This window comes from Oncorhynchus mykiss, chromosome 23, assembly GCF_057628025.1.
Source record: "Oncorhynchus mykiss isolate SJ-2025 chromosome 23, ASM5762802v1, whole genome shotgun sequence".
In the NCBI taxonomy this organism is placed as follows: domain Eukaryota; kingdom Metazoa; phylum Chordata; class Actinopteri; order Salmoniformes; family Salmonidae; genus Oncorhynchus; species Oncorhynchus mykiss.
In genome coordinates, this window is record NC_143044.1 from 16,650,447 (window position 1) to 16,677,486 (window position 27,040).

A 27,040-nucleotide genomic window follows, 5' to 3' on the forward strand; every position below is an offset into this window, starting at 1 on the left:
CAGGGGCTTGTCAGGTTGTGCGCTACTGGTAAGAAGTCAGGTGGAGGAGAGCGGAGAGTTGTGATCAGGCGCACACTTTAATTGGCAGAAGTAACAACAGACGGACGCAACAGAGTCAAAACCCTCCAGCCAAATGGCAAAAGTGCAAAGCGTGACAACAGTCACAATGTGGCGCGTAACACGAAACATGTAACAAAACAATTCCACACAAAGACATATGGGAAACAGAGGGGATATATATGTAGTGTGATTAGGGTATGTAAACCAGGTGTGCGGGGAAACAAGACAAAACAAATGGAACAATGACAAGTGGAGCGGCGATGGCTAGAAGACCGGTGACGTCGACCGCTGAACGCCACCCGAACAAGGAGATGATCCGACTTCGGCAGAAGTCATGACAGGACTCAAGATAGGAGAATTATGGGTGCACTCAGGGCAGGAACCTCTCCCGAATCGTAGAGACGGGATATCAGCTTTGGTGTTCTTTGAACCTGGGCGATATGTCAGAGTGAAGTCAAATCTAGTGGAAAAAAAGGGCTCACCTTGCTTGGCGTGGGTTCAGCCGCCTCGCTGTCTGTATTTACTCCAGGTTCCGATGGTCAGTGAGCATGAGAAATTTGTCCTTGGCATCCTCAAGCCAGTGTCTCCACTTATCTAATGCCAACTTCACCGCCTGGAGCTCCCATCGCCATCATAGTTCCTCTCTGCAGGGGACAGTTTCTTTAAGTAATATGCACATGGAAACAATTTATGTGGATTACCTTGTCGTTGGGACAGGAAAGCCCCCACACCCACTTCTGAAGCATCCACCTTCACCACAAAGGGCAGCGTAGGATCTGGGTGTTTGAGCAGGTGAAATGTCCCTTCAGTAGGCGGAAGGCTTTGTCGGCTGCAGAACTTCACCCCAACTTACAGGGACCACCCTTGAGGAGAGAGGTGAGAGGAGAGCGTGAAAGATCTTGATGAAGTGGCGGTAGAAGTTGGCAAACCCCAAAGACCATTGTAACCCCTTTATTTTGGTTGGGACTGGCCATGACCTGGCAGCGTCTACCTTCTTACCATTCATCATCACTCCTTGCAGGCTGATCTGGTAACCCAGAAAGGAGACAGCCTCTTGATGGAATTGGCACTTCTCCGCTTCGACATATAGGTGGTTGGCCAGGAGGTAATCCAGGCAGCTGAGTAGACCAGGATGTCGTCTATATAAACAAAAACCTGGCGTCCGAGCATATCCCAGAACACCTGGTTAACGAATGCCTGGAACACTGAAGGTGCGGTCTGGCCATCCTGCCGTAGTTTGAGTAGGCGCTCACTCCCCTCTCTGCCCTCTGGTGGATGATTGAAGACTAGTTTGAACAGAGCCATGAACCCCTCATAGGAACCCAACTCCTCCTCTCTCCCAGGCGGCCGCAGCTCACTCCAACACGCGTTCGGTCAGCAGGGAAATAACCATGGCAACCTTGGACCTCTTGGTGGTGGGGACTCCCATCTGATGAGCAAAATAAAGGGATCCCCGCTGTAGGAAGCCGTGGAATTTGGATTGAGTCCTGTCATATTTGTCCGGGAGGGACAAACGGGCATCGCTGATCTGCATGGACTACTGGATCAGCTAGGGTGCTGGCTCGCTGGGTCGACTCGTGGTAGAGAATCCTCCGCTTGTTGGAGGTGACGCCCCACGGGTAATGTTGAGATGTTGAGGAACGCGGAGGACTTCATCCATAGCCGTCCCCAGATACTCCAGCTGGTCGTGGTGTTGACGAAGTAGATATCCCTGTGTGCCGACCATGATTCCCTGCTGCTTCCATTTGTTGAAGCAGTATTCTGTAACAATGATGCTGGGAGTCAGGAAGCAGGTGCAGTTGGCGAGTTTAATAAAGAACATAAAGCGATACAAAACAAGCGACTCGTCTGGACATAAACACAGAACCAATACTGCCTGAACGGTGATGCTAGGGAGTGCTAGATAAAGGAGAAGTAATCACGCTAGTGATGGGGCGCAGATGTGAGTAATGAGGGTTGCCAGGACCGGTGGTTAGTAAACCGGCGACGCGGAGCGCCGGAGCGAGTGTAGACTTGACAGTTATAGCAAGACGGTGCATTAAAACTTAACCTTGTAAACAAAAAGGGAGTAATGTATAGATCTACGGGTCATTAGCGAAGTCCAGCCAACCTTTTGATACAGGATGCAGTGATGACGATCAAAACTGTAATGCGTGCGTGCATACGAGTGTGTGTTAGCAGAATCTTAGAATCAGAACAGCAGCACCCAGCAAACTATGAATGAGATGCCACGGAGTATGCCACCCCGCACTGACCCTCAACCCTCCAACAACAAAAACACACAGAAGAGAGCAGTTGGTGAGTGCCAGCTCTCAAGCTGTGTATGTGTGTGTAGACTAAACAAACTCTTGGTTTTGACTCCCTGAAATCTCTGCAAAATCATCCCCTCACCAAAAGACTCACTCTGACCCAGATGTCTGCCAAAGACAGAACCAAGCAGGGTTGAATATACCAGCCTTCATCTTTAAATCTCCTCTCCCTCCACCATCCCCATCAGTACCAGTACCAGCACTGTCCTCTCATCCCATAGACACAGTTTTTGTATGCTCTGTTTGCGTGCTGGATACTGCATACTGGACCTAAACCTTGTGGAGATGACCTCAAACACATAGCATTTTTTAAGTCGTTGAATTTTTAACTCAGCTCAAAAGCATGTAGACATTGTGAGTAATTCAAATGGAATATTGACTCACGTAAATCTTTGGAACATTGAGCACTCATGGGGGATATAAACATATGTTAGGCTATACACAAGGATTTTAGGTTATGGTTGAAATCACTGGGGGTGCGTGTTACTTTATCAATCGTTCCATTCCACACTCTGCCTGTTTCCCACACAAGTTCCGTCACAGATCGATTCTAGACGCTTTTATTCCCATGGGGTTAATAATGCTGATCTTGCCCCCTCTTGTAGTCTCTCTTCAGAAATCAAGCCTACAGTTGGGATGTTGGCTGCTGGCTCTGGCAGACAATAACCTTCCATGAGTTTTAAAGAGAGGACAGGAGGCCCCCTCCCTTTATCAGCAACAGCAGGACCAGGAGAAGAACACATTCAGCTGAGACCTTGAAAGTAGGATACAAACCTTTATAGGCTATATGCCATCACATAATGATAGGGGAGAGTGGGGTAAGTTTAGCCAACAGGGTAAGTTGAGCCAACGGGGTAAGTTGAGCCAAAGGGGTGTGTTGAGCCAAAGAGGTGAGCTGAGTCAAAGGGGTCAAAGGGGTAAGTTGAGCCACCCTTGTTTCTAGGAAACCATGCACAGAATTAATCGTTTGACCAAATATTTAGGAAGAGGTCATCATTTCATGGAGTCTGTGAAGGAAGAAACCACATAGAAAAAATGGTAAGCAAGTTAGGTAAAAAAAAATGATTTTCATCCAACTCATGATACTGTATCTAAACCAAAGTAGATAATTTTAAGACTGTTCTATACATCAGTTGGGGTCTCAATATGAGGTTCTGAATCTAGCATGAAAGTGCATTATTGTGGCTGTGTGGGCTAATATAGTCAAAATGATTGTTTGGGGTAAGTTGAGCCAATGGCCGAACAAATTGAAGTGTTTTCTTTCATGGTGTAATGCAAGGCATTATCCTTGGGATATGTGATAACAAAAAGGCCTGGAGTTAAAAGTGTACAAAAATAAAGTGTTTGTTAGGTGTTGTTTTTGGGAAATAAAGATAGGCATTGTTTTATAAAATTAATGGTCATATTTGATTCAGTACAGATTTGTAGGTGGCTTAACTTACCCTGCCCTGTGGCTCAATTTACACCATAGCTGGGGTGAATTGTGCCAAGTGACCTCTTTTTTTGGACAAGATATGTTCTCAAAACTATTATTTACACAAATTCAGATTATTTCGAGGGATGCACAACATCCTGAAATATATGTAGAAATCTTTGTTAGAAAGGACACTATATTTCCCTTGAGGGAGTGATGCTGAATGTAAAAAATTACTCAACTTACCCCACTCTACCCCACATTGAATATGTATTTTAACTAAATCTATTTTTAATTGCTGAATGTTATAGGTTGTATGATGACACATCGCTCAAGTAGAGCGTAACCTAACATTTTTGACAGCCAGTGCTAGAAATATGATGTGACAATTTAAAATCACTGAAGTGTTCAGTGGCCTCTGTTTAATGAGGCCCCAGTGTGAATAGAACAACCATAATGCAATGAGGAATAACACTGTAAATTCATTGAATGTACCAAGTGTAATTCACTGTAACTGGGCTGGGATTTCATTTCAACATCCAGAGGGATTGTTCATTCGTATAAACTCTGGAAAGAAAAGAAAACAGAATGAATTATGGTTCCAGGATGTGTAATGGAAGTGTTTTTAAAGAATTTTGTCAGTCCTCTGTCTGGAATTATTCAGCACACAGCTCCAGAAATAATACTTGCTTTCTCTATCTAAAAGACTGCCGCGCTGCTTGTCCACCTGTATCAATAGTACTGTTGATGTCACAAGAAAACCTTTAATCTCCAAATCATAACATGTTCTTGGATCAACCTTTCATTCCCCCGTAGAATAGAGGGAAATGTGTTCTAAAATATTAAGGTTTATTTTATCCTATAGGCAGAGGACTTTGATAAGCCCTAAATTCAGAAGATGAAGGTACAGACAGACCCTTTTGCTTTCACATTGTACCCACTGTTTTGGTCCTTATACCTAAAGCAGGGAAGCATTGCCTGACAAGAACACACTCTCTGATATGAGCTTCCTGAGAGGTTATGATATGTAATTGGAGTGGTCAGACTTGCTAGTGGAGGAAGCAGAATTAATGTTACATGTCTCACATGTTAGATCGCCTCTGACTGAACCCTAATCCTGGAATAATACTTAGCACCTGGTCAGGAAATAGCTGTGAGCTGTATATGACAAAGACCACAAAACACTACACCATTGAAGGGGAAAACCAATCACAGATTAATTGACCATTGTAGTGTTCAAAATGTTCCTCTTTTTTAAAAACAGTTCAAAAATAAATATAATTATCTCGTTTGACAGGAGAACACTACTGAAGGCCAGACTGTGGTGCTACAGTACCTGTTGTGCCTACAGCAACATTTGGAGCAGCCATGATGGATAAACCCTCTACTGCTCCTCCACACACCTCCCATCCCACAATAGATGTGCCTTGACGGCCCCAGTCCCTCCCCTCTGACATCTGCATCCCCCTCTCCACAGCCCTGTTCCATCCTGTCTACATAATGTCTCGTACAGACTACAAAAATGGTGCCATTTCTCAAACGGACTACACATATGGCCAACTCTGCCCCATGGAAGTTAAGAACTACAGGAAAAGACCCACAATGCTTTGTTTGGACGATGTGGATGACGGTCACATAATCCTGCCCAGTGTCCTGGAGGTGAGGCGGGTTCCTCTGTGGCCATTGGGCCCCCTGAGGAGTGTCACAAAGGTCAAGGTTATCAGCTTCCTGTTCGGACTAACATTGACCATCCTCATTATGGCTTCTTACGTCTTGACCTTGGATAAAAAGGGTCTGATGCTGACACCGCCACCGTTCCACCTCAGTACTATAGTCAACCCCAGCAGCACCATCTCCCCTAACCTGCCCTCTACCAAGGACTATGTCAACATTAACCTCCTGGTGAAGTGCATTACAGCTAAGCTTGAGTTCAGCCCAAGGAAGCTGCCTCTTCTGAAGGACGTTGTCAATAGTGACTCTCATGTGAGTATGTGTCTGGCCTGTTGCTTCATGTGTGCTATTTTGTTTCAGGGCAAAAATTATTTAAATCATAATATCAATTAAGATAAATTGTTTAGGACTGTTTGACATTATATCTGTTTTGCACTTCCCAGTTGTTTTCCATTATTCCTCGTCAGTTCCTCCCCAATATCAAGAGTCCATGCTGGTATGAGGAGCTCTCTGGGAAAACCAAAGTGGATCCTTACAGGAAAAACTTGTATGCAGTTCGCTCCAAGACCTTCCGGACGGTCCGTGACTACCTGAGGAATCATTTCCAGGAACACTTGTCCCACAGCGTCGACGACAAGCAATACCGCCTGCGCTGTCTGCCATATTTCTACATCATTGGCCAGCCCAAATGTGGCACAACGGACCTGTTTCACCGACTGCTGCTACACCCGGAGGTCAAGTTCACCACCATGAAAGAGCCCCACTGGTGGACAAGGAAAAGGTTTGGTAAGCCCTAGTCCCCCTGTCTTCACTTTGGTAGAACTGCCCAAAGAATTTTACTTCCCTTGAATTTGGATGGAAAACCTTTACGTTGGCTTCAACAGACTTTTCACCCTGCCAAAATAAATTTCCAGGGGGAACCACCAGTAATGTGTGGATGAACTTATTTCTATTCATATTCATATGGCATATATTTTGAGGTAATACAGTGTGCCTCTTTTTCCAATGACTATGCCGAAATCTACATAATGTACACTAGTAACAGTATAACTGAATGAAAACCCAAAGAGTTGCCTCTGTTTTGATCATCTCCGCTTATAATTCCCCCTGCAGTTATTTTTCAAAACCTTTGTACAGAGTGAGTAAGTGTTGTTCTAGACCTCTACTGTAGTGTGCGGGTGATAGACGAGACCAGGTCCAGCCCCTCCAGCCCAGTGTCTGTTGTAATTCCTTTAATTGAATGGAATGCTTCATGATAGTCTGAGAGGCAGCGTAGGTGTCGGATCACACTCTGAGGAGAGCCATACTGTAGAGCACACAGAGTGCATTGATTGCCGACTCCATCGCCAAGTGGATTTGTGGGCGTTCAAAGCAGTGGGGGAGATGGTTGAAGATGTTGATCTTTCTGCTGACAATGGATCAGAAAGGCAGCTACATCGGGTCTCCTGTGGCGACGTAGTCGGAGGTCTTAATCTTCTCTGAGCTCTGACAGGTGTGAAAATATGGAAGTAACTTACAGTCAAAATTGTATCACCTTAAGCTGGCAGAGACGTTTTGATGAAAAATATGATTTCCTTTTGAGAGGGTCTATAGTTATGATAGATCATAGATGGAAGTGGTAGTAAAATGAGATTGAATGATGAAGTCATTGACCATGATGTTGTTTTCCCTTGTGGTGCAGGTATCATCCATCTTAAAGACGGCCTCCTGGAGCGCTTCCCTGTGGAGGACTACCTGGACCTTTTTGACCTGGCTGCCTACCACATCCAGCAGGGAATACTGGGGAATACCTCTGGAGATGACAGCCAGCGACACCTCATCACAGGTAACATACAGGTTGTCATATATGTACTGTAGGTCATTTATGTACACAGGACACATCTTCAATAATAATTTTGATAATAATTTTTCATTTGAAAGTCTTTATAAACTCTTGGGTTGCACTCCAAAAGTTAGTCATATAGGCTGGCTTCTTCACTCTTTTCAAGAAAGTCATGGAGGCTGCCGTCTTAGTGTGTGTGTGTGTGTGTGTGTGTGTGTGTGTGTGTGTGTGTGTGTGTGTGTGTGTGTGTGTGTGTGTGTGTGTGTGTGTGTGTGTTATGTGTGTATACGTTTATGTGAGGAGGAGGTAATGTGTGATTCAAATCAAATCAAATGTTATTTGTCACATGCGCCAAATACAACAGGTGTTGACCTTACAGTGAAATGCTTACTTACAAGCCCTTAATTAACCAACAATGTAATTTTAAGAAAAAACTCAAAAAAGTAAGAGGTAAGAATAACAAATAATTAAGGAGCAGCAGTAAATAACAATAGCGGGGGCTATATACAGGGGGCACTGGTACAGAGTCAATGTGTCAATGTGCGGTGGCACCAGTGTCGAGGTAATTATGTACATGTAGGTAGAGTTATTCAAGTGGCTATGCATAGATAATAACAGAGAGTAGCAGCAGCGTGGGTGGGGGTGGGTGGGGGAGGGGGAGGGGGGGGGGGGGGGGCAATGCAAATAGTCTGGATAGCCATTTGATTAGCTATTCAGTAGGAGTCTTATGGCTTGGGGGTAGAAGCTGTTTAGAAGCCTCTTGGACCTAGACTTGGTGCTCCGGTGCAGAGAGAACAGTCTATGACTAGGGTTGCTGGAGTATTTTACCATTTTTAGGGCCTTCCTCTGACACTGCCTGCTATAGAGGTCCTGGATGGCAGGAAGCTTGGCCATGGTGATGTGTACTGGGCTGTACACACTACCCTCTGTAGTGTCTTGCGGTCGGAGGCCGAGCAGTTGCCACACCAGGCAGTGATGCAACCCGTTAGGATGCTCTCGATGGTGCAGCTGTAAAACCTTTTGAGGATCTGATTACCCATGTTAGTTTGTTGGTGATGTGGACGCCAAGGAACTTGAAGCTCTCAACCTGCTCCACTGCAGCCCCGTCAATAAGAATTGGGTTGTGCTCGGTTGTCCTTTTCCTGTAATCCACAATCATCTCCTTTGTCTTGATCACATTGAGGGAGAGGTTCTTGACTTTGCACCAGGTCTCTGACCTCCTCCCTATAGGCTGTCTCATCGATGACGGTGATCAGGACTACCACTGTTGTGTCGTCAGCAAAGTTAATGATGGTGTTGGAGTCATGCCTGGGCGTGCAGTCGTGACACGAGGGGACTGAGAATGGGGCCCCCGTGTTGAGGATCAGCGTGGTGGATGTGTTGTTACCTACCCTTACCACCTGTGGACGGCCCGTCAGGAAATCCAGGGTTCCAGTTGCAGAGGGAGGTGTTTAGTCCCAGGCTCCTTAGCTTAGTGATGAGCTTTGAGGGCACTATGGTGTGGAAAGCTGAGCTGTAGTCAATGAATAGCATTTTCACATAGGTGTTCCCTTTGTCCAGGTGGGAAAGGGCAGTGTGCAGTGCAATAGAGATTGCATCATCTGTGTATCTGTTGGGGCGGTATGCACATTTGAGTGGGTCTAGGGTTTCTGGGATAATGGTGTTGATGTGAGTCATGACCAGCCTTTCAAAGCATTTCATGGCTACAGACGTGAGTGTTGCGGGTCGGTAGTCATTTAGGTAGGTTATCTTAGTGTTCTTGGGCACAGGGACAATGGTGGTCTGCTTGAAACATGTTGGTATTACAGACTCAGACAGGGAGAGGTTGAAAATGTCAGTGAAAACACTTGCCAGTTGGTCAGTGCATGCTCGGAGTACACGCCCTGGTAATCCGTCTGGCCCAGCGGCCTTGTGAATGTTGACCTGTTTAAAGGCCTTACTCACATTGGCCGCGGAGAGCGTGATCACACAGTCGTCTGGAACAGCTGATGCTGTCATGCATGTTTCCGTGTTACTTGCCTCGAAGCGAGCAAAGAAGTTATTTATCTCATCTGGTAGGCTCGTGTCACTGGGCAGCTCTCAGTTGTGCTTGCCTTTGTGGTCTGTAATAGTTTTCAAGCCCTGCCACATCCAACAAGAGTCAGAGCCGGTGTACTATGAGTCAATCTTATTCCAGTATTGACACTTTGCCTGTTTAATGGTTTGTTGGAGAGCATAGTGGGATTTCTTATAAGCTTTCGTGTTAGAGTCCCGCTCCTTGAAAGCGGCAACTCTACCCTTTAGCTCAGTGCGAATGTTGCCTGTAATCCATGGCTACTGGTTGGGGTATGTATGTACAGTCACTGTGTGGACAACGTCCTCGATGCACTTGTTGATAAAGCCAGTGACTGATGTGGTGTACTTCTTAATGCCATAGGAAGAATCCCGGAACGTATTCCACCCTGTGCTAGCAAAACAGTCCTGTAGTTTAGCATCTGCTCCATCTGACCACTTTTTTTTATAGACCGAGTCACTGGTGCTTCCTGCTTTAATTCTTGCATTTTTCATTTTTCTGTTTGCTTATGGCAGAATACAGCTCATTGAGTGCGGTTTTAGTACCAGCCTCGGTCTGTGGTGGTATGTAGACAGCTACGAAAAATACAGATGAAAACTCTCTCGGTAGATAGTGTGGTCTACATCTTATCATGAGATACTCTACCTCAGGCGAACAAAACCTTGTGACTTCCATAGATATCATGCACCAGCTGTTGTTTACATAAATGCATAGGCTCCCGCCCCGTGTCTTACCAGAGGCTGCTGTTCTGTCCTGTCGATATAGTGTATAACCTGCCAGCCGAATGTTCTTAATGTCTTTGTTCAGCCATGACTTGGTGAAACATAAGATAATTAATGTCCTTTTGGTAGGATATACGTGCTTTCAGTTTGTCCCATTTATTTTCCAGCGATTGAATGTGAGCAAGGGCAGATTAGCCACTCGTTGCCTGATCCTCACAAGGCATCCCAATCTCTTTTCGCGAAACCTACGTTTCCTTTTCCAGCGAATCACGGGGATCTGGGCCTGGTCGGGCGTCCGTAGTATATCCCTTGCGTCCGACTCATTGAAGAAGAACTCCTCATCCAATTTGAGGTGAGTAATCCCAGTTCTGATGTCCAGGAGCTCTTTTCAGTCATAAGAGACGGTAGCAGCAACATTACGTACAAAACAAGTTAAGAACAACATGAAAAGACAAACAAAATAGCATGGTTGGTTAAAACTTCTTATGGCTGCAGGGGCAGTATTGAGTAGCTCGGATGAAAGGTGCCCAGAGGTGCCCAGAGTAAACTGCCTGCTCCTCAGTCCCAGTTGCTAATATATGCATATTATTATTAGTATTGGATAAAAAACACTCTGAAGTTTCTAAAACTGTTTGAATGATGTCTGTGAGTATAACAGAACTCATATGGCAGGCAAAAACCTGAGAAGAAATCCAAACAGGAAGTGAGAAATCTGAGTCGATTTTCAACCCAGCCCCTATTGAATACACAGTGGGATATTGGTTATGTTGCACTTCCTAAGGCTTCCACTATATGTCAACCATCTTTAGAAACTTGTTTGAGGATTCTACTGTGAAGTGGGACCGAATGAGAGAGGAATGAGCCAGAGGTCTGCCAGCGGTCACGGGCTGGTCACAAGCATTTCACATGAGAGGTAGCTGCGTTCCTTTGCTTTTCTGAAGACAAAGGAATTCTCCGGTTGGAATATTACTTAAGTTTTATGTTAAAAACATCCTAAAGATTGATTATATACATCGTTTGACATGTTTCTACGGACAGTAACGGAACTTTTTGACATTTCGGAACTTTCATGACTTTGGATTTGTTTACCAAACGTGCTAACAAGAGTAGCTCTTTGGACAAAAATGATGGACATTTTCGAACAAATCAAACATTTACGGGATTCATCCAATTGCTTTGAGGAGTATACCACCTCAGTCACTGGCTTAAAAAATAAGTGCATCGGCGACGTCGTCTCCACAGTGACCATACATATATTTCCCAACCAGAAGCCATGGATTACAGGCAACATCCACACCGAGTTAAAGGCTGGAGCTGTCGCATACCAATCCACTTATGCCCTCAGACGAACCATCAAACAAGCTAAGCGTCAATACAGGACTAAGATTGTATCCTACACTGGTTCTGACGCTCGTCGGATGTGGCAGGGCTTGAAAAATATTACGGATGACAAAGGGAAAACCAGCCGTGAGCTGCTTAGTGACGAGAGCCTACCAGACGAGTTAAGTGCCTTTTATGCTCGCTTCGAGGCAAGCAACACTGAAGCATATGCTCTCTGTAGCCGATGTGAGCATGACCTTTAAACCGGTCAACATTCACAAAGCTTCAGGGCCAGATGGAATACCAGCTCAACGTTCAACGCCATAGTGCCCACAAAGCTGAGGACCCTGGGACTAAACACCTCCCTCTGCAACTGGATCCTTGACTTCCTGACGGGCCGCCCCTAGGTGGTAATGGTAGACAACAACACACCTTCCACGCTGATCCTCAACACGGGGACTCCTCAGGGATGCGTGCTTAGCTCCCTCCTGTAAAGCCTATTCACCCACGACTGCATGGCCAAGCACAACTCCAACACCATCATTAAGTTAGCTGACGACACAACAGTGGCATGCCTGACCACCAACAACGATGAGACAGCCTAGAAGGAGGAGGTCAGAGACTTGGCAGTGTGGTGCAAGGACAACAACCTCTCCTTTAATGTGAGCAAGACAAAGAGGCTGATCGTGGACTATAGGAAAAGGAGGACCGAACAGGCCCCCATTAACATCGACAGGGCTGAAGTGGAGCCAGTCTAGAGTTTCAAGTTCTTTGGTGTCCACATCACCAACAAACTATCATGGTCCAAATACACCAAGACAGTTGTGAAGAGGGCACGACAACACCTTTCCCCCACAGGATACTTAAAAGATTTGGTATGGGTACTCAGACCTTCAAAAAGTTCCACAGCTACACCATCAAGAGCATCCTGACCAGTTGCATCACCGCCTGGTATGGCAACTGCTCGGCATCTGACTGTAAGGCGCTACAGAGGGTAGTGCGTACAGCTCAATACTTCACTGGGGCCAAGCTTCCTGACATCCAGGACCTATATACTTGGTGTGTCAGAGGACGGCCCAAAAATCTTTCAAGACTCCAGTCACCCAAGTCATAGACTGTTCTCTCTGCTAGTGCATGGCAAGTTGTACCGGAGTGCCAAGTCTAGGACCAAAAGGTTCCCCCCAAGCCATAAGACTGCTAAACAATTCATCAATTGGCCACCCGGACTATTTACATGTTACTTTTGGATTTCATTTAGGATATTTTTTACTTTAGTTTATTTAGGAAATATTTTCTTAGCTCTATTTCTTGAACTGGTTGGTTAAGGGCTTGAAAATAAGCATTTCACGGTAAGGTCTACAACTGTTGTGACAAATATAATTTTATTTTATTTTGAGTGTACAATGATTTCTTACTTGTTTGTTTGTGTTGTCACAAAATCTGACATTAGGCAATCTATTCGAATTTTAGCAAACAGGAAATGCCGGAGTAATTTCTGCATAGTGCATCTTTAAGTGAAAAAGTACATTTTGTGTGCATTACATCATCACGCACAGATTTTTTTTAACACAACAAGTCAGTTCGGTGGAAAAAATTGCATGTTGTCTTCATACAGATTTTTGAATATTTGCATGAAAATCTTCCGCTAAATGGATGGAAACGTAGATATTATTATGGATATATCCAAATAAATGTCACCTGAAAAAACCTTCAAGAAATGCTAATGCAGCTACTTTGCTGTTATTCTGGCTGCACTGTTCGATGTGACTGTGTTAGCTGAAGTTGGCTAGCTAGCAAGCAAGGGATAAGAAAGTTGCCATGCTGAACATTTAGAACAAATTACTGGGTCACATCCAAAGACGTACAACAAAAAGACTTCACAACTGGGTTGCATCTCTGGCAACCTAACCGATAGAATGAACAACCAGCTGGCTTGGTTAGCAACCCTACATTTGTGACGGGACTATATCTCGTAAAAGGATGAAATAGTATGAATAAATTCATAAAAATTAAGTTTTTAATGAAAATAGGTAAATCATTAATTTAATATGTTGGTAACCCGTTGTATGAAAGTGATAATTCCCTCAAATCCGGTGTCTGGAGGATATATTGGCACAGTTTGCCTCCAAACACCAGCTTCTCTGGCATTATCACTTAAATGGGCATCACACTTCTGTTGGATTGACAGGTGAAGCAAGCGCATCCACAATGTGGGACAACCAAGCCTGGAGCTATCTCTATGACAACCGGGTGGATGGGGAGCCTCCTTTCCTGGCCCAGGACTTCATCCACACTGTTCAGCCCAATGCTAAAATCATCGTCATGCTCAGAGACCCAGTAGAGAGGTACAGATGTGGGATCATAATTTGACCAGTTTCTCACAGCAGGAAATAATCCTGCAGCAACTGCAGTACATTATCATGTGGATTATAATTAATTAACAGTTTCTTCGGGGTTGATCCATTTTTGTGTTTATGCAAATCAAGTCTGAAATATTAAAGTGGAAATTACAAACCTTAGAATCCTTTTTAAACATTGAATACACTATTCTCACACACCAGGGTGGTCAAATTAAGTCCGACATAGTTTTCACTATAGTGCATTTGGTCAATGTATCTAATGAAAGTATGTTTTCTGGTTTGTGTCTCCTTGTGGTTTAGGTTGTATTCAGACTATCTGTACTTCAACATGGCTAACAAGTCAGTGGAGGACTTTGACCAGAGGGTCTCAGAATCCTTACAGCTGTTTGAGGCTTGTTTAGCAGAGAGCTCCATGCGTTCCTGTGTCTACAATACTAGACTTTCCAATGCCATGCCGGTGAGTGGAACATATAAATAAATAAAATAATAATACATATGCCATTTAGCAGGACACTTTTACAGTCATGCATGCATATTTTTATTCCTGGCATTGGAAATGTACATGTCACGCCCTGACCTTAGAGATCCTGTTTATGTCTCTATTTTGGTTTGGTCAGGGTGTGATTTGGGGTGGGTATTCTATGTTCTATTATTTGTATTTCTATGTTTAGGCAGGGTAGGGTTCTCAATCGGGGACAGCTGTCTATCGTTGTCTCTGATTGAGAACCATACTTAGTTAGCCCTTTTTCCCACCTGTCTTTGTCGGAAGTTGACTTTGTTTATGGCACATAGCCTTTAGCTTCACGGTTTGTTTTGTAGTGTTTATTGTTTTGTTCGGCGTCTTTTCAAATAAAAAGAAAATGTACACTCACCACGCTGCGCCTTGGTCCTCTTCATTCAACGGCCGTGACAGAACTTCGCCACCACCAAGGGACCAAGCAGCGTGGTCAGGAGGAGAGGACACGACGGAAACCTGAGAGGCAGCCCCAAAATATTTTGGGCAGATGACGTGGGCGTCGGTGCTGAGGGTTGAGTCCGAGACTGAGGAAGAATTCTTGGACCGTTTGAGTGAGGAGTGGTTGGCAGTGGAGAGGGACGAAAGAGTTTGGAGGGGTTAGATTCTGGAGCAAGACAGTCACTTTGAGGAGCATGTGACCCTTCAGGCACCATGCTTTGAGGTTACACATACTGTGTCGCCGGTACGATATCCACAGCCCAGTGCGTCCTGTGCCAGCGCCCCGCAGTTGCCGGGTTAGGGTAAGCATCCAGCCAGGATGGGTTGTGCCAGCTCTGCGGTCCAGACCTCCGGTGCGTCTCCACGGCCCAGTATATCCTGTGCCAGCTCCACGCACCCGGTCTCCTGCACACCTGCCCAGCCCGGTAAGCCCTGCGCCAGCTCTACGCACTAAGCCTCCTGTATGTCTCCCCAGCCCGGTGAGTCCGGTGCCTGCTCCCAGAGCCAGACCTCCTGTGTGTCTCTCCGCTCCAGTGATGATCCATGGCACGAAGCCTCCAGTGATGATCCATGACACGAAGCCTCCAGTGATGGTCCATGGCACGAAGCCTCCAGTGATGGTCCATGGCACGAAGCCTCCAGTGATGGTCCATGGCACGAAGCCTCCAGTGATGATCCATGGCACGAAGCCTCCAGTGATGATCCATGGCACGAAGCCTCCAGTGATGATCCATGGCACGAAGCCTCCAGTGATGATCCATGGCACGAAGCCTCCAGTGATGATCCATGGCACGAAGCCTCCAGTGATGATCCATGGCAAGCAGCCTGCAGTGATGATCCATGGCAAGAAGCCTCGAGTGATGTTCCATGGCACGAAGCCTCCAACGACGTCCTTCAGTCCGGAGCCTCCAGCGATGGCCTCCATTATTGTGTTTATTGTGTCATTATCTTTGGTGGATAGTGTATTGTCTAGATGGGAAGTAATGTGCCAGAGCAAGAAGAAACACTAATTTTGACCGCATTTATTGAAAGAGCGTTATCCCACAGGGCACAGAGGGCAGTTCAATGTCTATTTTTGATTTACGCTTGGTTGAGTTGTCAGATAACCTGAATTCAATGTGAAATCAACCAAAAATGTCAGTATGTCGTTGGAGATTGGTTAAAACGTGGGTGAAAAAAGTACTAAATCCCCATTATGTTGATGACTTTTTACAAATCCTCGTTGATTCAGAATCATCACATTTTTTTTGTTTTGTTGAAATGACATGGGAACACTGTGGATTTAAACAGTTTTTGACCAGTGGCATGTCATCAAAGTGCATACAAAGTTATTCAGAGATGGCTTTGTCTATGCCAAATTGTGATACAGCTTCCATGTCTTAGCTAGATTGATTCCATGCCAACTTGTGATCCAGAACTCAGGCCTTTATTTTCCATGTCTAATGGGATATTTTATTAAAATCACGGCTACTTCCTTGAGGCTGGTGAAAATGTGTTGTGACATATGCCACTGATTTGATTAGTGAGGAACTGTGAAGTTTCCTTTCAGAACTGATTGAACTGAGATGCACTTACTGGAAGTTATTTAGGAAGTAGTCTCTAGAAATATTGTCATTTATTTTCAGACAATACATTTTCTTGCTGTTTTAACTATTTTACTACATTGACATTGGCTCAGTTTTATACAGGTATGTGTGCTTTGTTTAGTTTATGATGATCCCCATTAGCTGTTGCACATGCAGCAGCTACCCTTCCTTGGGTCCATAAGCTTTAATGCTGTAAACATTTCCTTATTGGACAGAGTTCAGCAAAGCTAAGTAAAGGCTTGCCAAATGCCCTCTGTAAATTGTAAACCGTCCAGATGCTGTAATGTACCGAGCAGCATTTCCACGGGATTGAGCTGAGTTAGCTCTGTCTGTACCCTCGTCACACAGTAGCATACCAGCTTGGCTGCAGCTGTCACAGCCTGGGGCACAGCTAGTTTACATAGGAAAAGCACAAATCACGATACCCACAGCCAGAGATAAACACTACTGTTCACACTGTTCTACATACCTCTCAGCCTGATTTGTGGTAGTAATGTTATTATATTGGTGCCAACATGGTGTTCAGAGGAGTACCTTTGGAGATCCGTGTGTACCTATTAAGGTAAATAAATATGAACAAAGTATAAGTTATTTGACATACAGCAGCGTCATGGATGTCGACCTAAAGTAGCTCCCTGTTTACATTTGACTTCTGAATCCATGCTGTTGAGCTTATGAAAGTTTAAAAAATAGTCCCTCCTCTCTGCTGTATCTGCAGAGGTATAATTACTTTTGTTGGTTGGTCTCCAGCACTCTCTGCAGGTAAGCTTGGGTACGAGTCATGCTGTAACTCTTTATCACCAGTATTCTTATAGCATGTACCTTGTTCTCCACCTTAACAATGAAGCCTTGGTAGAATAGTTATGTAAATGTGATGATAGTCTAATGTTCAGTGTTTGTTGTGGTCCTCTCCAGGTCAGACTGAACCTGGGACTATATATTGTCTTCCTGCTGGACTGGTTGACTGTCTTCCACAGGAATCAGATCCTGGTTCTGCAGTTAGAAGACTACGCTGCCAATCTGAGACTCACCATAAATAAAGTCTTTGACTTCCTAAACGTGGGTACGTACTGGAAAAACACAGCTATCAGCTCGAATTCGACATCAACATCCTAGGTTTGTTCAGAGCTGGGACACAATATTGTGGATGCATGTACATGTCTGCTTCTTCCTCTGTGTGCATTTCAACATCTGGGGCCTCATTTATCAAAGGTGTGTGTGCATAAAAAAGAAAAAGTGTGCCTATCTCCACACAAATCTCAAATGATGTGTGTGCACAACTTCCAGAAGGTTGATCAATTGAATTGCAAGAAAATAAGCTTTATTGTTCATTTGGGGGAAATGGGGAGGTGTTTGATGCTTGTGAATTATTATAATGGTAAGCAAATAAAAATATTGAAACAGACGCATCTGCCGTTGGTAAGGAGATCGCATTGCAGCATGTTGTCTAATATGTTTATTTTACTTTTATTACATAGGCCTGAATCATAATCATATTGCAGTACGTGTCTCTCCCTACTGGGCAAAAACTGGTTGAATCATTGTTGTTTCCATGTCATTTCAACCAAAACATTCAATGTGATGACATTGAATCAACGTGGAAAGCTGATTGGATGTAAATCAAAACTAGACGTTGAACTGACATCGGTTCCAAGTCGGTCCTTTTCTGACATAATTGGTTTAAATTATTCCTGCTACACAACAAATAGTAGGCTACCATTTATCAATCAAGCATGCTTGAAAGTAAATAGACGGGTAGCGTTGACAGTATGTGACAGTATGATTATACTACAGTATTGCTGTGCGATAGGATTAGGAGCGTGACATCGTAGCCTATTTAATCTCAGAGCCTATACCAAGGCAGACGATAGAAACACAATCATCTATTTATAAACAAAATATTGAACAACAATTCGTCTTTTGCATAGGGCCTTTATCTGAGCAGATCGAGGCAGCACTCACCAAGAGGCCCATGTCCAACACACGGAGGGCAGCAGACAGGAGCTTGGGCCCCATGTTGCCCAGCACCAGGGACCTCCTCAGGGTGTTCCACCGGCCATTCAACCACAAACTGGCCACAGTCCTGGACAACAAGGCCTTCCACTGGACAGAGACATGAGGAATGTCTCAATCAGAGATGGATACAGTCCTGAGGAGTAAGTCCCCCATGGTCCTATGAGTCCTATGAGATGAACTGTCAAGTGGAATAAACCATAGACATTACATGTCACAATGGGTGAATGTATAGACAATAAAATGGCTGAGGTACTGAACAATGCATCTGTCTAGTACTTTTTTAAATAACCTCTATTTAATTAGGCAGGCCTGTTAAGATTTTTTTTTTTTTTTTACAATGACAGCCTACCCTGGCCAAACCCTAATGCGGGTGACACTGGGCCAATTGTGCGCTACCCTACAAGACTCCCAATCACGGCCGGTTGTGATACAGCCTGGAATTGAACCAGGGCCTGTAGTGACACCTCTAGCACTAAGATGCAGTGCCTTAGACCTCTGCGCCACTCGGGAGGATACCATTTTTTGTGTGGTTTCACGGTGGTGCCCTTTTTGTGTGGTTTCACGGCGGTGCCCTTTCATGTTGGTGAAGAGTTCGCTTTTTTTTGGAGACTCCAGGAAAATGACTAGGATAGAACCTGGTGGACTACTCCCTCTAGTGGGAAGCTTTCCACATGACACATACTGAGAGTGAAAGGAGAGCCTTCACAATGCTAATGATGGATCATTTTTATATACTGTATGCCAGTGTTTCCCATCTCCAGTCCCCGAGTACCCCCAACAGCACACATTTTTGTTGTAGCCCTCGGCAAACTCACCTGATTCAAATCATTACGGGCTTGATGATTAATAGACAAGTTGAATCAGGTGGGCTTGTCCAGGGCTACAAAAAACGTGCAGTTGGGGGTACTCGAGGACTGGAGTTGAAAATACTGCTGTATGCCACTGGGCATTTCAATTGCAGTCATTGTGAAATAATTCTGTAAGAAACAATATTGGAGCAAACAGCACAATGGATTTTATCAGATGACGTTGCCTTCAAGTAATGGAAGGTGATGCCAAAGAAACATTTCCATCCTGGATGGGCAATAAAGTTTTATTCTATTCTATTAATCTTTAATTAAAAACAAACACGAAACACCCTGTTTCTACGGCCATACGATGTTCATTTTAACTACATTAAATGTATTAAATGTTAAAGACGTAAACAAATGGTCATAAGCTGCTTTTTTCATATGAAATTTGTGTTTGAGCATAGACGCCATTCTATACTGCCCTAGACACACATTGGTACACGTCCTCACACCAGAGGGCAGCAGAACCACAGAGACTCAGTATGGAATCTATCATTTCCTAACATCATGTTAACCTATCTTCTTACCAAAGTCTGGCCTGTTTGTTTCTAACTGATATTTTCCAGTATTTTCTATGTTTTTACACACTCTTTACGTGGACACATTTGACATAAAATCAAGCAATAAGCCTAGCTTACCAGCCACCCACTACAATCTCTAGTCAATGTTGAAAGTCTCAGCACATGCGTTGAAGTGTTTTTGAAGTGTTCATTGTCATATTAGAGTACTCGACTTAATGCTTAGGGACAGTTAGAAATGTACACCCCACTCATAGAATTAACTCAAAATAATGTTTACGGCCACAAATAACAACAACTGTAGTGACCCTGTGTTTATAAACGTGGATATTAACTGCTGCTTCAGCATACTTTTGTGACACAGTCAATGCCACGCAGGGTTACGGGCCAGAAGGTTAAGGGTTAGCCGACCACCACGGACGACCTCACTCCCCCTCCTGTTTCATTAGGCCTACACTATGATCAGAGCCAGGTGCAGACAATGATCAGCTAGGGGGAAATCAGATTTTTAAACATTTTGATGCCATATTTATAATTACAGTAACAGGTTTCTGTGCCACACTCTAAAAAGAAAAGGTTCCTAGAGGCACCTTTAGGGGTTACTCAGATTGCAACACCGGCGGAACCCCTAAAGGTGCTTCTAGGAACCTTTCAAATGACAGTTTAGGGTGTTAAGGTTCCTGTAGGAACCTTTTATGTCCGATGTAGTCCACTATGAATAATAATAATAATAATATTGACAATAATAATACAAATAATATTGAGTGGCAAACTTGTAAAGTCACATTCATTTGATTGACTTTAAAAGTCACATAAATATCTGGTCCCTCCCTACAGAAAACGTTTGGCATTTGTACATTTGTTGGTCATTTACACCCCCTCATCAATTCCCCCAAAACATTTCTGAATGAACAGCATAGAGCTTCTCACTGATGCTGCATACTCAATATTAAAAAGGAAATGGACCCCCCATTGCTACTCCCAATCGCATGGAGATGTAGCTCCTCTCCATCCAGGAAGAGTTGGATGTGGCTCTGATCTGCAAAGGGATTCCCCTCTATTCTTATGGTAGGTGAGGAGAACTTTACACACTGAAAGTCAATTTTCTTTAAATGAAGGTTACTCAAGTCATATTTCAAACAGTAAGTTAACAACTGAGCACTCCTTACATAGTACTACTAACTTTGCATTTATTTATTTGTCTGCTGGGAAATACATACCCCGTCTGTGACATACAGCCCACAGATCTTCTTTGAGGAAGTAGGGGAGGAGCAAACTGGCTGCAGTGATCTTCAGACCTTAAATTGGACAGTGTGTAATAAAAATGCTGGATGAGAACAGCTCCACTCTGTTAAGGGTACATTTTACATGCAGTGACATTGATTAAAAAAAACAACTTTTGTGAGCCTCCTCCGTGTGTGAGAGAAGTGCCATCTTGTAAAGATTCAGCAACTCCATGGCCATACCACTCCTTTTTCTGTCCACATCCATACCGAATTTGCTTATCATATCGGAGAAAATCTGACAATCAATTTGTTCATAATGCATCATCAGTATATCTTGGACTCAGATGACAGTACTTGGCTATGTAATAGTTATGCCTTGTTGTCTCTCTTTTTCAGAACTTTTCATTTTGTGTTGTAAGGAACATATGTTCGGTCTCATTTCTTGGCACTCCGCCTTCATCTATTCAACGTGTAATTTCTGACTGAAGGAATCCGCATCCGTCTCAATCTGAAAAACGAATATAAATATGATTAAATATTGACACATACAGCATCAAACACGATAAAAGTCTATTGAAAAAGGCAAAATTATATAGGATCAGGTCCCCAGGTCCCCAATCTTATTTATGATCTTAAAAACGGATCCGGGATCAGCGGTTCAACTTTGAAACACTGAATATGGGCCATTATTTGTGTGCATTTACATTGGCTATTTTGGTCGGGTCTTCATTTTTGGTGTCATCTGGGCTTATCTTTATCCCTTGCCTCCCAAACCTCTTCTGCATTTCCTGTACTTGTGCAACGTGAGCAAGAGGCTGCCATTCTTTGTTGTATTTATTCTTTATCATGCCATGCCATGACTCCTTAAAAAATGTAATGTGGAGAGGAGAAATGTTATTATTGGGACTGAGGTCAGAGGAGCAGACTAGAGACGGTCTTGTTATGCTGCTAGAAATGTGAAGGTTTAACAATGGGAGAAGAAAATATCCAAGCCAGCACATTATGGTCTGGGTAGGCTAAATGGTGCAAAAATATTATTAGTGTGAAATAATGTGAGTAGGAAAACTGAAGAGTTCTTACACACTGTATCCCTTCCCGTTCTGGTCTCTCAATGAGGGGTACTTTTGCATGAGCGCTGTGCACACATCCATGTAATGCCGGGTAGTGCAGTACCTAAAGCAAACGAGAAACATAAAACATTACATTTAGACTAACAATTCTGTTTGTAATACAAACGACATTGATTGATTACGTTGATTATCATCATGTAAAAGTTGAGCATGTGCTATTCTATCAGCTGCAGTGATTATATCAACGGTATGGAGGAGAGTATGGAGGACAGGGACAGGAGAAGGGCTCAGGGTGACGCACACACATTGTGATTCATAATTGAGGAACTTCTAATATTAACATGAAGCTAAGATCAGTATATAACTATATACCTGTATATATACAAAACTATACTTACCAAGTGTAGGTACACATGAAGTCGACCAACACCTGCACAATCTCAGACTTCCACTTCGAGTGCACAGTAGCACAATGGAGAGCATCCATTTTTGTCCCTCAAGTTTTTATTTTCATACGGCTGGAAATTGTGGAAGTCTAAACACAGATGGCCAGACTCTTTGGCTGACTGATGTTTCTTGTTGCTGGCCGTGTGAGATGTCATGCTGAAGGCCAATTGGTGTGTCATTTTGACAGACAGGTGCTTAGACATTTTGCTGGGCTGTTTGCTGCATCTGTGAACTAACAATAACATTGTTTCTTTTTGTGGTTTCAGCCTCAGCAAAAATAAAATAGCTGAAAATTGGAATAGGATCAATGTGATAGAATGAATGATGCAGATAACAATCATATATTGACTGAACAATTTATAGCTTTTAGAATCTCAATTTATTTTGTGAATTTTTTTCAACTTTGATTATTGGAACGAGTTGCTCTAGCATTCTTTGGTCCAATGACATCAACGTCTCTCCATCAATGTGGTCCAAAAAAGATCAGTGTTCTAGTCAGTGCATATCAGAATAAGAAACACATTTGAAAATGTGAAAACAAAAGTGTGTTGTGCTTAATAAATCAATTTCCACTAACTGCAATCCAGTGGTGGAGTGGAATGGGCACCCTTCCCGCTGGCCACCCTGTATCCCTCTATCCCATGGAAATCCATCTCCTCACCAACCAGGCCTTATAGCAATCCATTGTTGACTGTGTTGAACCATATATGCATGGTGATGGCTGTTGAAATGGCTGTTGAAACTTCTAAAGTTATCACACTTTTAAAAAGACAATATAGACAGATATACATTCTATAGATACTCAATAAGTTATGACACGTTTAAAAAGACAATATGGACAGATATACAGTACATTCTATAGATATACAGTAAATACCAAGGAATCTGTAATATTCCACACACTTCCACACACTTCTACGAACACAGGGATCTCTTCAGAATGAGCAGTGTCGATGACCAGATAGTCTCCTACATTGTATTGCGTGTTGTTCACTGCAATGGACTTCCTCTGATAGCTTCTCCGAATCTGACACTTAGTACTGCAAGGGCAGAGTTTGGAAGTGCATGCAGTGGGACATCTCTTGTGTCTGCACAATGTGTTGCTGTGTTTCCAGAGCAGTTGTTTTGGGGGAGTAAACGTAAAAGTGTACATTTTTCTGATGGCCATTCTTCCTTAGGACTCTCTCAGATAGTGGCATAGGTTTAGAAGACATATCTCATTTGCCATAAAACAAGTTCTCAATCTCATAGTTAATCTGGGTAAGAGTAATTTGCCTCTCTTGAACCAGTTGTTGCAGCACTAGTCGGAGCACTCTGGGTATGGTGCCCTTATGAAGGTCATGCATGACGTCTGGTAGAAACAGATAGGTAATTGGAGATGGCACATGATTCAGCAGAAAGAAGCAACAGGCTTTTTTGATGCCATACATCGATGTGTTGTCTGGATTTTCTTCCACAATCTGCAGATGGTACTTGCAGTTGTCTGGGTCACGCATGGTGAAATTCCAATTCCTGGATATCACGTATCAAAGGCTTGAATACCTCTTTATAAGTGGTGACTTGTTGTTGATGAACCAGTGTGGAGATGGGAAGTATCCTTGTGGTCAACATCTCCTTCTAAAGTACACTGTGGTCAATTTGTGCTTGCCTTTTTTAGAATCCATTGGATGGACAACTTCAAATTAATTTACATAGAACTGCAGACAGGCTCTGCTTTGTTAGGTTGGGATTTGATTTGAACAATTCACCGCCTGTAAAGTCTTCCATAATTTCATCATTATGTGGCTTTTGGTCTTGATTCAAGGTGGCCCAGACCTCTTCATTACTTGGCATTTTTTTTGCAGTATGCAAAAGTATGCCCTTTTAATAGTCCAAGTAAACTGAGTGATCATTTTGACGATGGTGTTAAAGGTGTAGGCAGGTAGGGACAGTGGAAACATACTGATGACATAATTCAGGTTAGGAGCTTTAGCCATCTTTCTAACATGTGGCCTACCCCACAATGAGATTTGTAACTTATCCCAGTTCTTAAACTGGAGTTGAATTTTGTTCAAATAATACAGAATGGAAAAGAAACATTTCCTTTCCCTTAAGAAACAACTTCTCTTCTCACATACAAAAATAAGACAAACTGACACCAGACATTCACCATTTAGTTAGCTTTGGAAAAGACAAAGGAATTACACAGAACACACAATAATCAAGCTGTATTGATTGATTGACTGTAAATACATTAATTCACCATTCAGTTGGTATTTGATAATACAAAGACATCGGACTACCAGAACAAACAATAATCACACTGCAAATACATCCAAAGACTTTATAGAGGCTAACCTGTTTGTAGATCCATAGTGAGCTTTAAACATCGTCTTGCTTTGGTCGGAAATACAGACAACAGAACAGGCCACCCCAATACACCAACTTGAAAGACATGAATTAGATACAAACACAACATAAACAGCAGTTTTGATCATGCCGACTGGGATATGTTCCAGGTAGCCTCAGAGAATAATATCATCATATACGCTAATTCGGTGAGTGAGTTTATAAGAAGTGTATAGGAGATGTTGTACCCACTGTGACTATTAAAACCTACCCTAACCAGAAACCGTGGATAGATGGTGGCATTTCCTCAAAACTCTCCTTCTACAGTGGCAAGTGAGTGGTGAGTGAAGAAGCAGAAGTGAAGCGTGGTTGATTGCCCTCTCCTTGTGCTATCGACAGTATTCCTCCCCTTTATATGATCAGTCCAAATGTTTTCCTATAACACTGTAATGCAAGAGTGATTCATATGTTAGTGGCTGTCATAAAATGAGGTTGTCATTAGGTCGTCAAACAATACTCATGTCTCGTACCAAGGGTGAGGAGTCTCAATTACTGCTCATCATTATGCTGGTCATGTAAAAAGTCATCACTGTATTTGGAGGGGACAGGTACATTATGCACTGCAATTGAAGGACTTATTGTCTTGCTTATGCATAGGGACAAGAGTTTTTCCAGACCAAGTGTCAAGGGGATTTTTTCCTGGTCAGGTCACTTGGTCAGTAAAAAATCCTGGCTCCACTTCTACATGTCCCATGGCATCCTTACTTAGGACCCTTGCTGTACAGTGTTTTCAAAGACTTGTGCCTATTTATGTTAGTTTACAGTGACTTTAAAAGTTAAGTAGCATAAATAATAATCAGTGCTTGACTTGGACTGAAATAGGTGCCGATACGCATTTTGGGTGCCGGTATTGTTTATATTTACAGTAGGTGCAGGAACTCCTCATATTCTATAGGAGGTGCGGGAACTCAAGCAGAAGGCAACTTATCACCACAATCAAATCAAGAAGTGTAACTCAGAGAGACTATTTTGCATTTTCTTGTCTCATTTTCGGTAAATAATATCATGAAGAATTATGCAAATGTATTTCACCACAAACAGCAGCGCAGCACAAAAATAGCAGCCAGGCTGAATAAATTGTTTATATTCCCATCACTGAATTAACTATGGTGTACTGTATATGATTCATTGCATTGCCACTTAGATAAAAAAAAAAGTAAGGTAAGCTAACTAAATTTTTCACATTGTGTCAATTGCGTTTGCTGGTAAAGGAAAACGTGGACATAATTTTGTTTCTTAAAGATACATAGTCTATCAGCCCTGCACCCCTCACTGCAACTTGCCCAAGCCTCCCCATTTCTCCTTCACCCAAATCCAGAGAGCTGATGTTCTGAAAGAGCTGCAAAATCTGGACCCCTACAAATCAGCAGGGCTAGACAATCTGGACCCTCTCTTCCTAAAATGATCTGCAGAAATTGTTGCAACCCCTATTACTAGCTTGTTCAACAACTCAACCAAAGGACTTCAAAAGCCAAGTTAACAAATAGATCACTGACCAATTCGAAACCCACTGTCCCTTCTCCGCTATGCAATCTGGTTTCCGAGCTGGACATGGGTGCACCTCAGCCACGCTCAAGGTCCTAAACGATATCATAACTGCCATCGATAAGAGACAATAATGTGCTGCTGTATTCATCGACCTGGCCAAGGCTTTCGACCCTGTCTGTCACGCCCTGACCGTAGATTGCTTTGTATGTTTCTATTTTAGTTTGGTCAGGGTGCGATGTGGGTGGGTAGTTATTTTCTGGTTAGTGTTTGTTGCACCTGTCAGAACTGTTCGTTTATCGTTTTGTTGTTTTTTGTTCATGTATTCTTTCTTGATTAAAAGTATTATGGATACGTACCACGCACTTTGGTCCTCCACTCCTTCTCCTGACGACAATCGTGACAGAATCACCCACCACAACCGGACCAAGCAGCGTGGTAACTAGGAGCAGAGGGTTCTGGACTCTGCGGTCAAGCGCACGGTGTTGCCAGTATGTGCTCATAGCCCGGTGCGCTATAGGCCAGCCCCCCGCAAGTGCCATGCAACAGCGGGCATCCAGCAAGGGCATATTGTGCCGGCTCAGCGTGTTTGGTCTCCGGTACGTCGTTTCGGCGCTGCGTGCTGTGTCTCCGAGGCGTTGGGAGGGTGCAGTGCTCTCCGCCTGTGCCGGGCGAATGTGGGCATTGAGCCTAAGGGAGAGGTGTGAGTGGTATGCACAAGATCTCCAGTGCTCACCCACAGCCCGGTTCAACCTGTGCCTGCACTT

General features: G+C 43.5%; 1 protein-coding gene across 4 annotated transcripts in view; it reads left to right on the forward strand.

The window, feature by feature from the left end:
• Nucleotides 1–19,497, forward strand: part of LOC110502499 (carbohydrate sulfotransferase 15) — a 35,463-nt gene extending 15,966 nt beyond the window's left edge. Inside the window, exons 2-9 of one of the 4 annotated variants that reach the window (XM_021580556.3) lie at nt 2,975–3,130; nt 5,081–5,766; nt 5,898–6,240; nt 7,136–7,279; nt 13,560–13,716; nt 14,032–14,188; nt 17,188–17,335; nt 18,201–19,497. In XM_021580556.3, coding sequence (XP_021436231.3) covers nt 5,284–5,766; nt 5,898–6,240; nt 7,136–7,279; nt 13,560–13,716; nt 14,032–14,188; nt 17,188–17,335; nt 18,201–18,391 — 1,623 coding nt within the window. In that variant the 5' untranslated portion in view covers nt 2,975–3,130; nt 5,081–5,283 and the 3' untranslated portion in view covers nt 18,392–19,497. The remainder of the gene's footprint in view (nt 1–2,974; nt 3,131–5,080; nt 5,767–5,897; nt 6,241–7,135; nt 7,280–13,559; nt 13,717–14,031; nt 14,189–17,187; nt 17,336–18,200) is intronic. The other 3 variants (XM_036960419.2, XM_021580557.3, XM_090216949.1) reach the window with 3 other exon arrangements.
• The last annotated feature ends 7,543 nt before the right edge of the window (nt 19,498–27,040 follow it).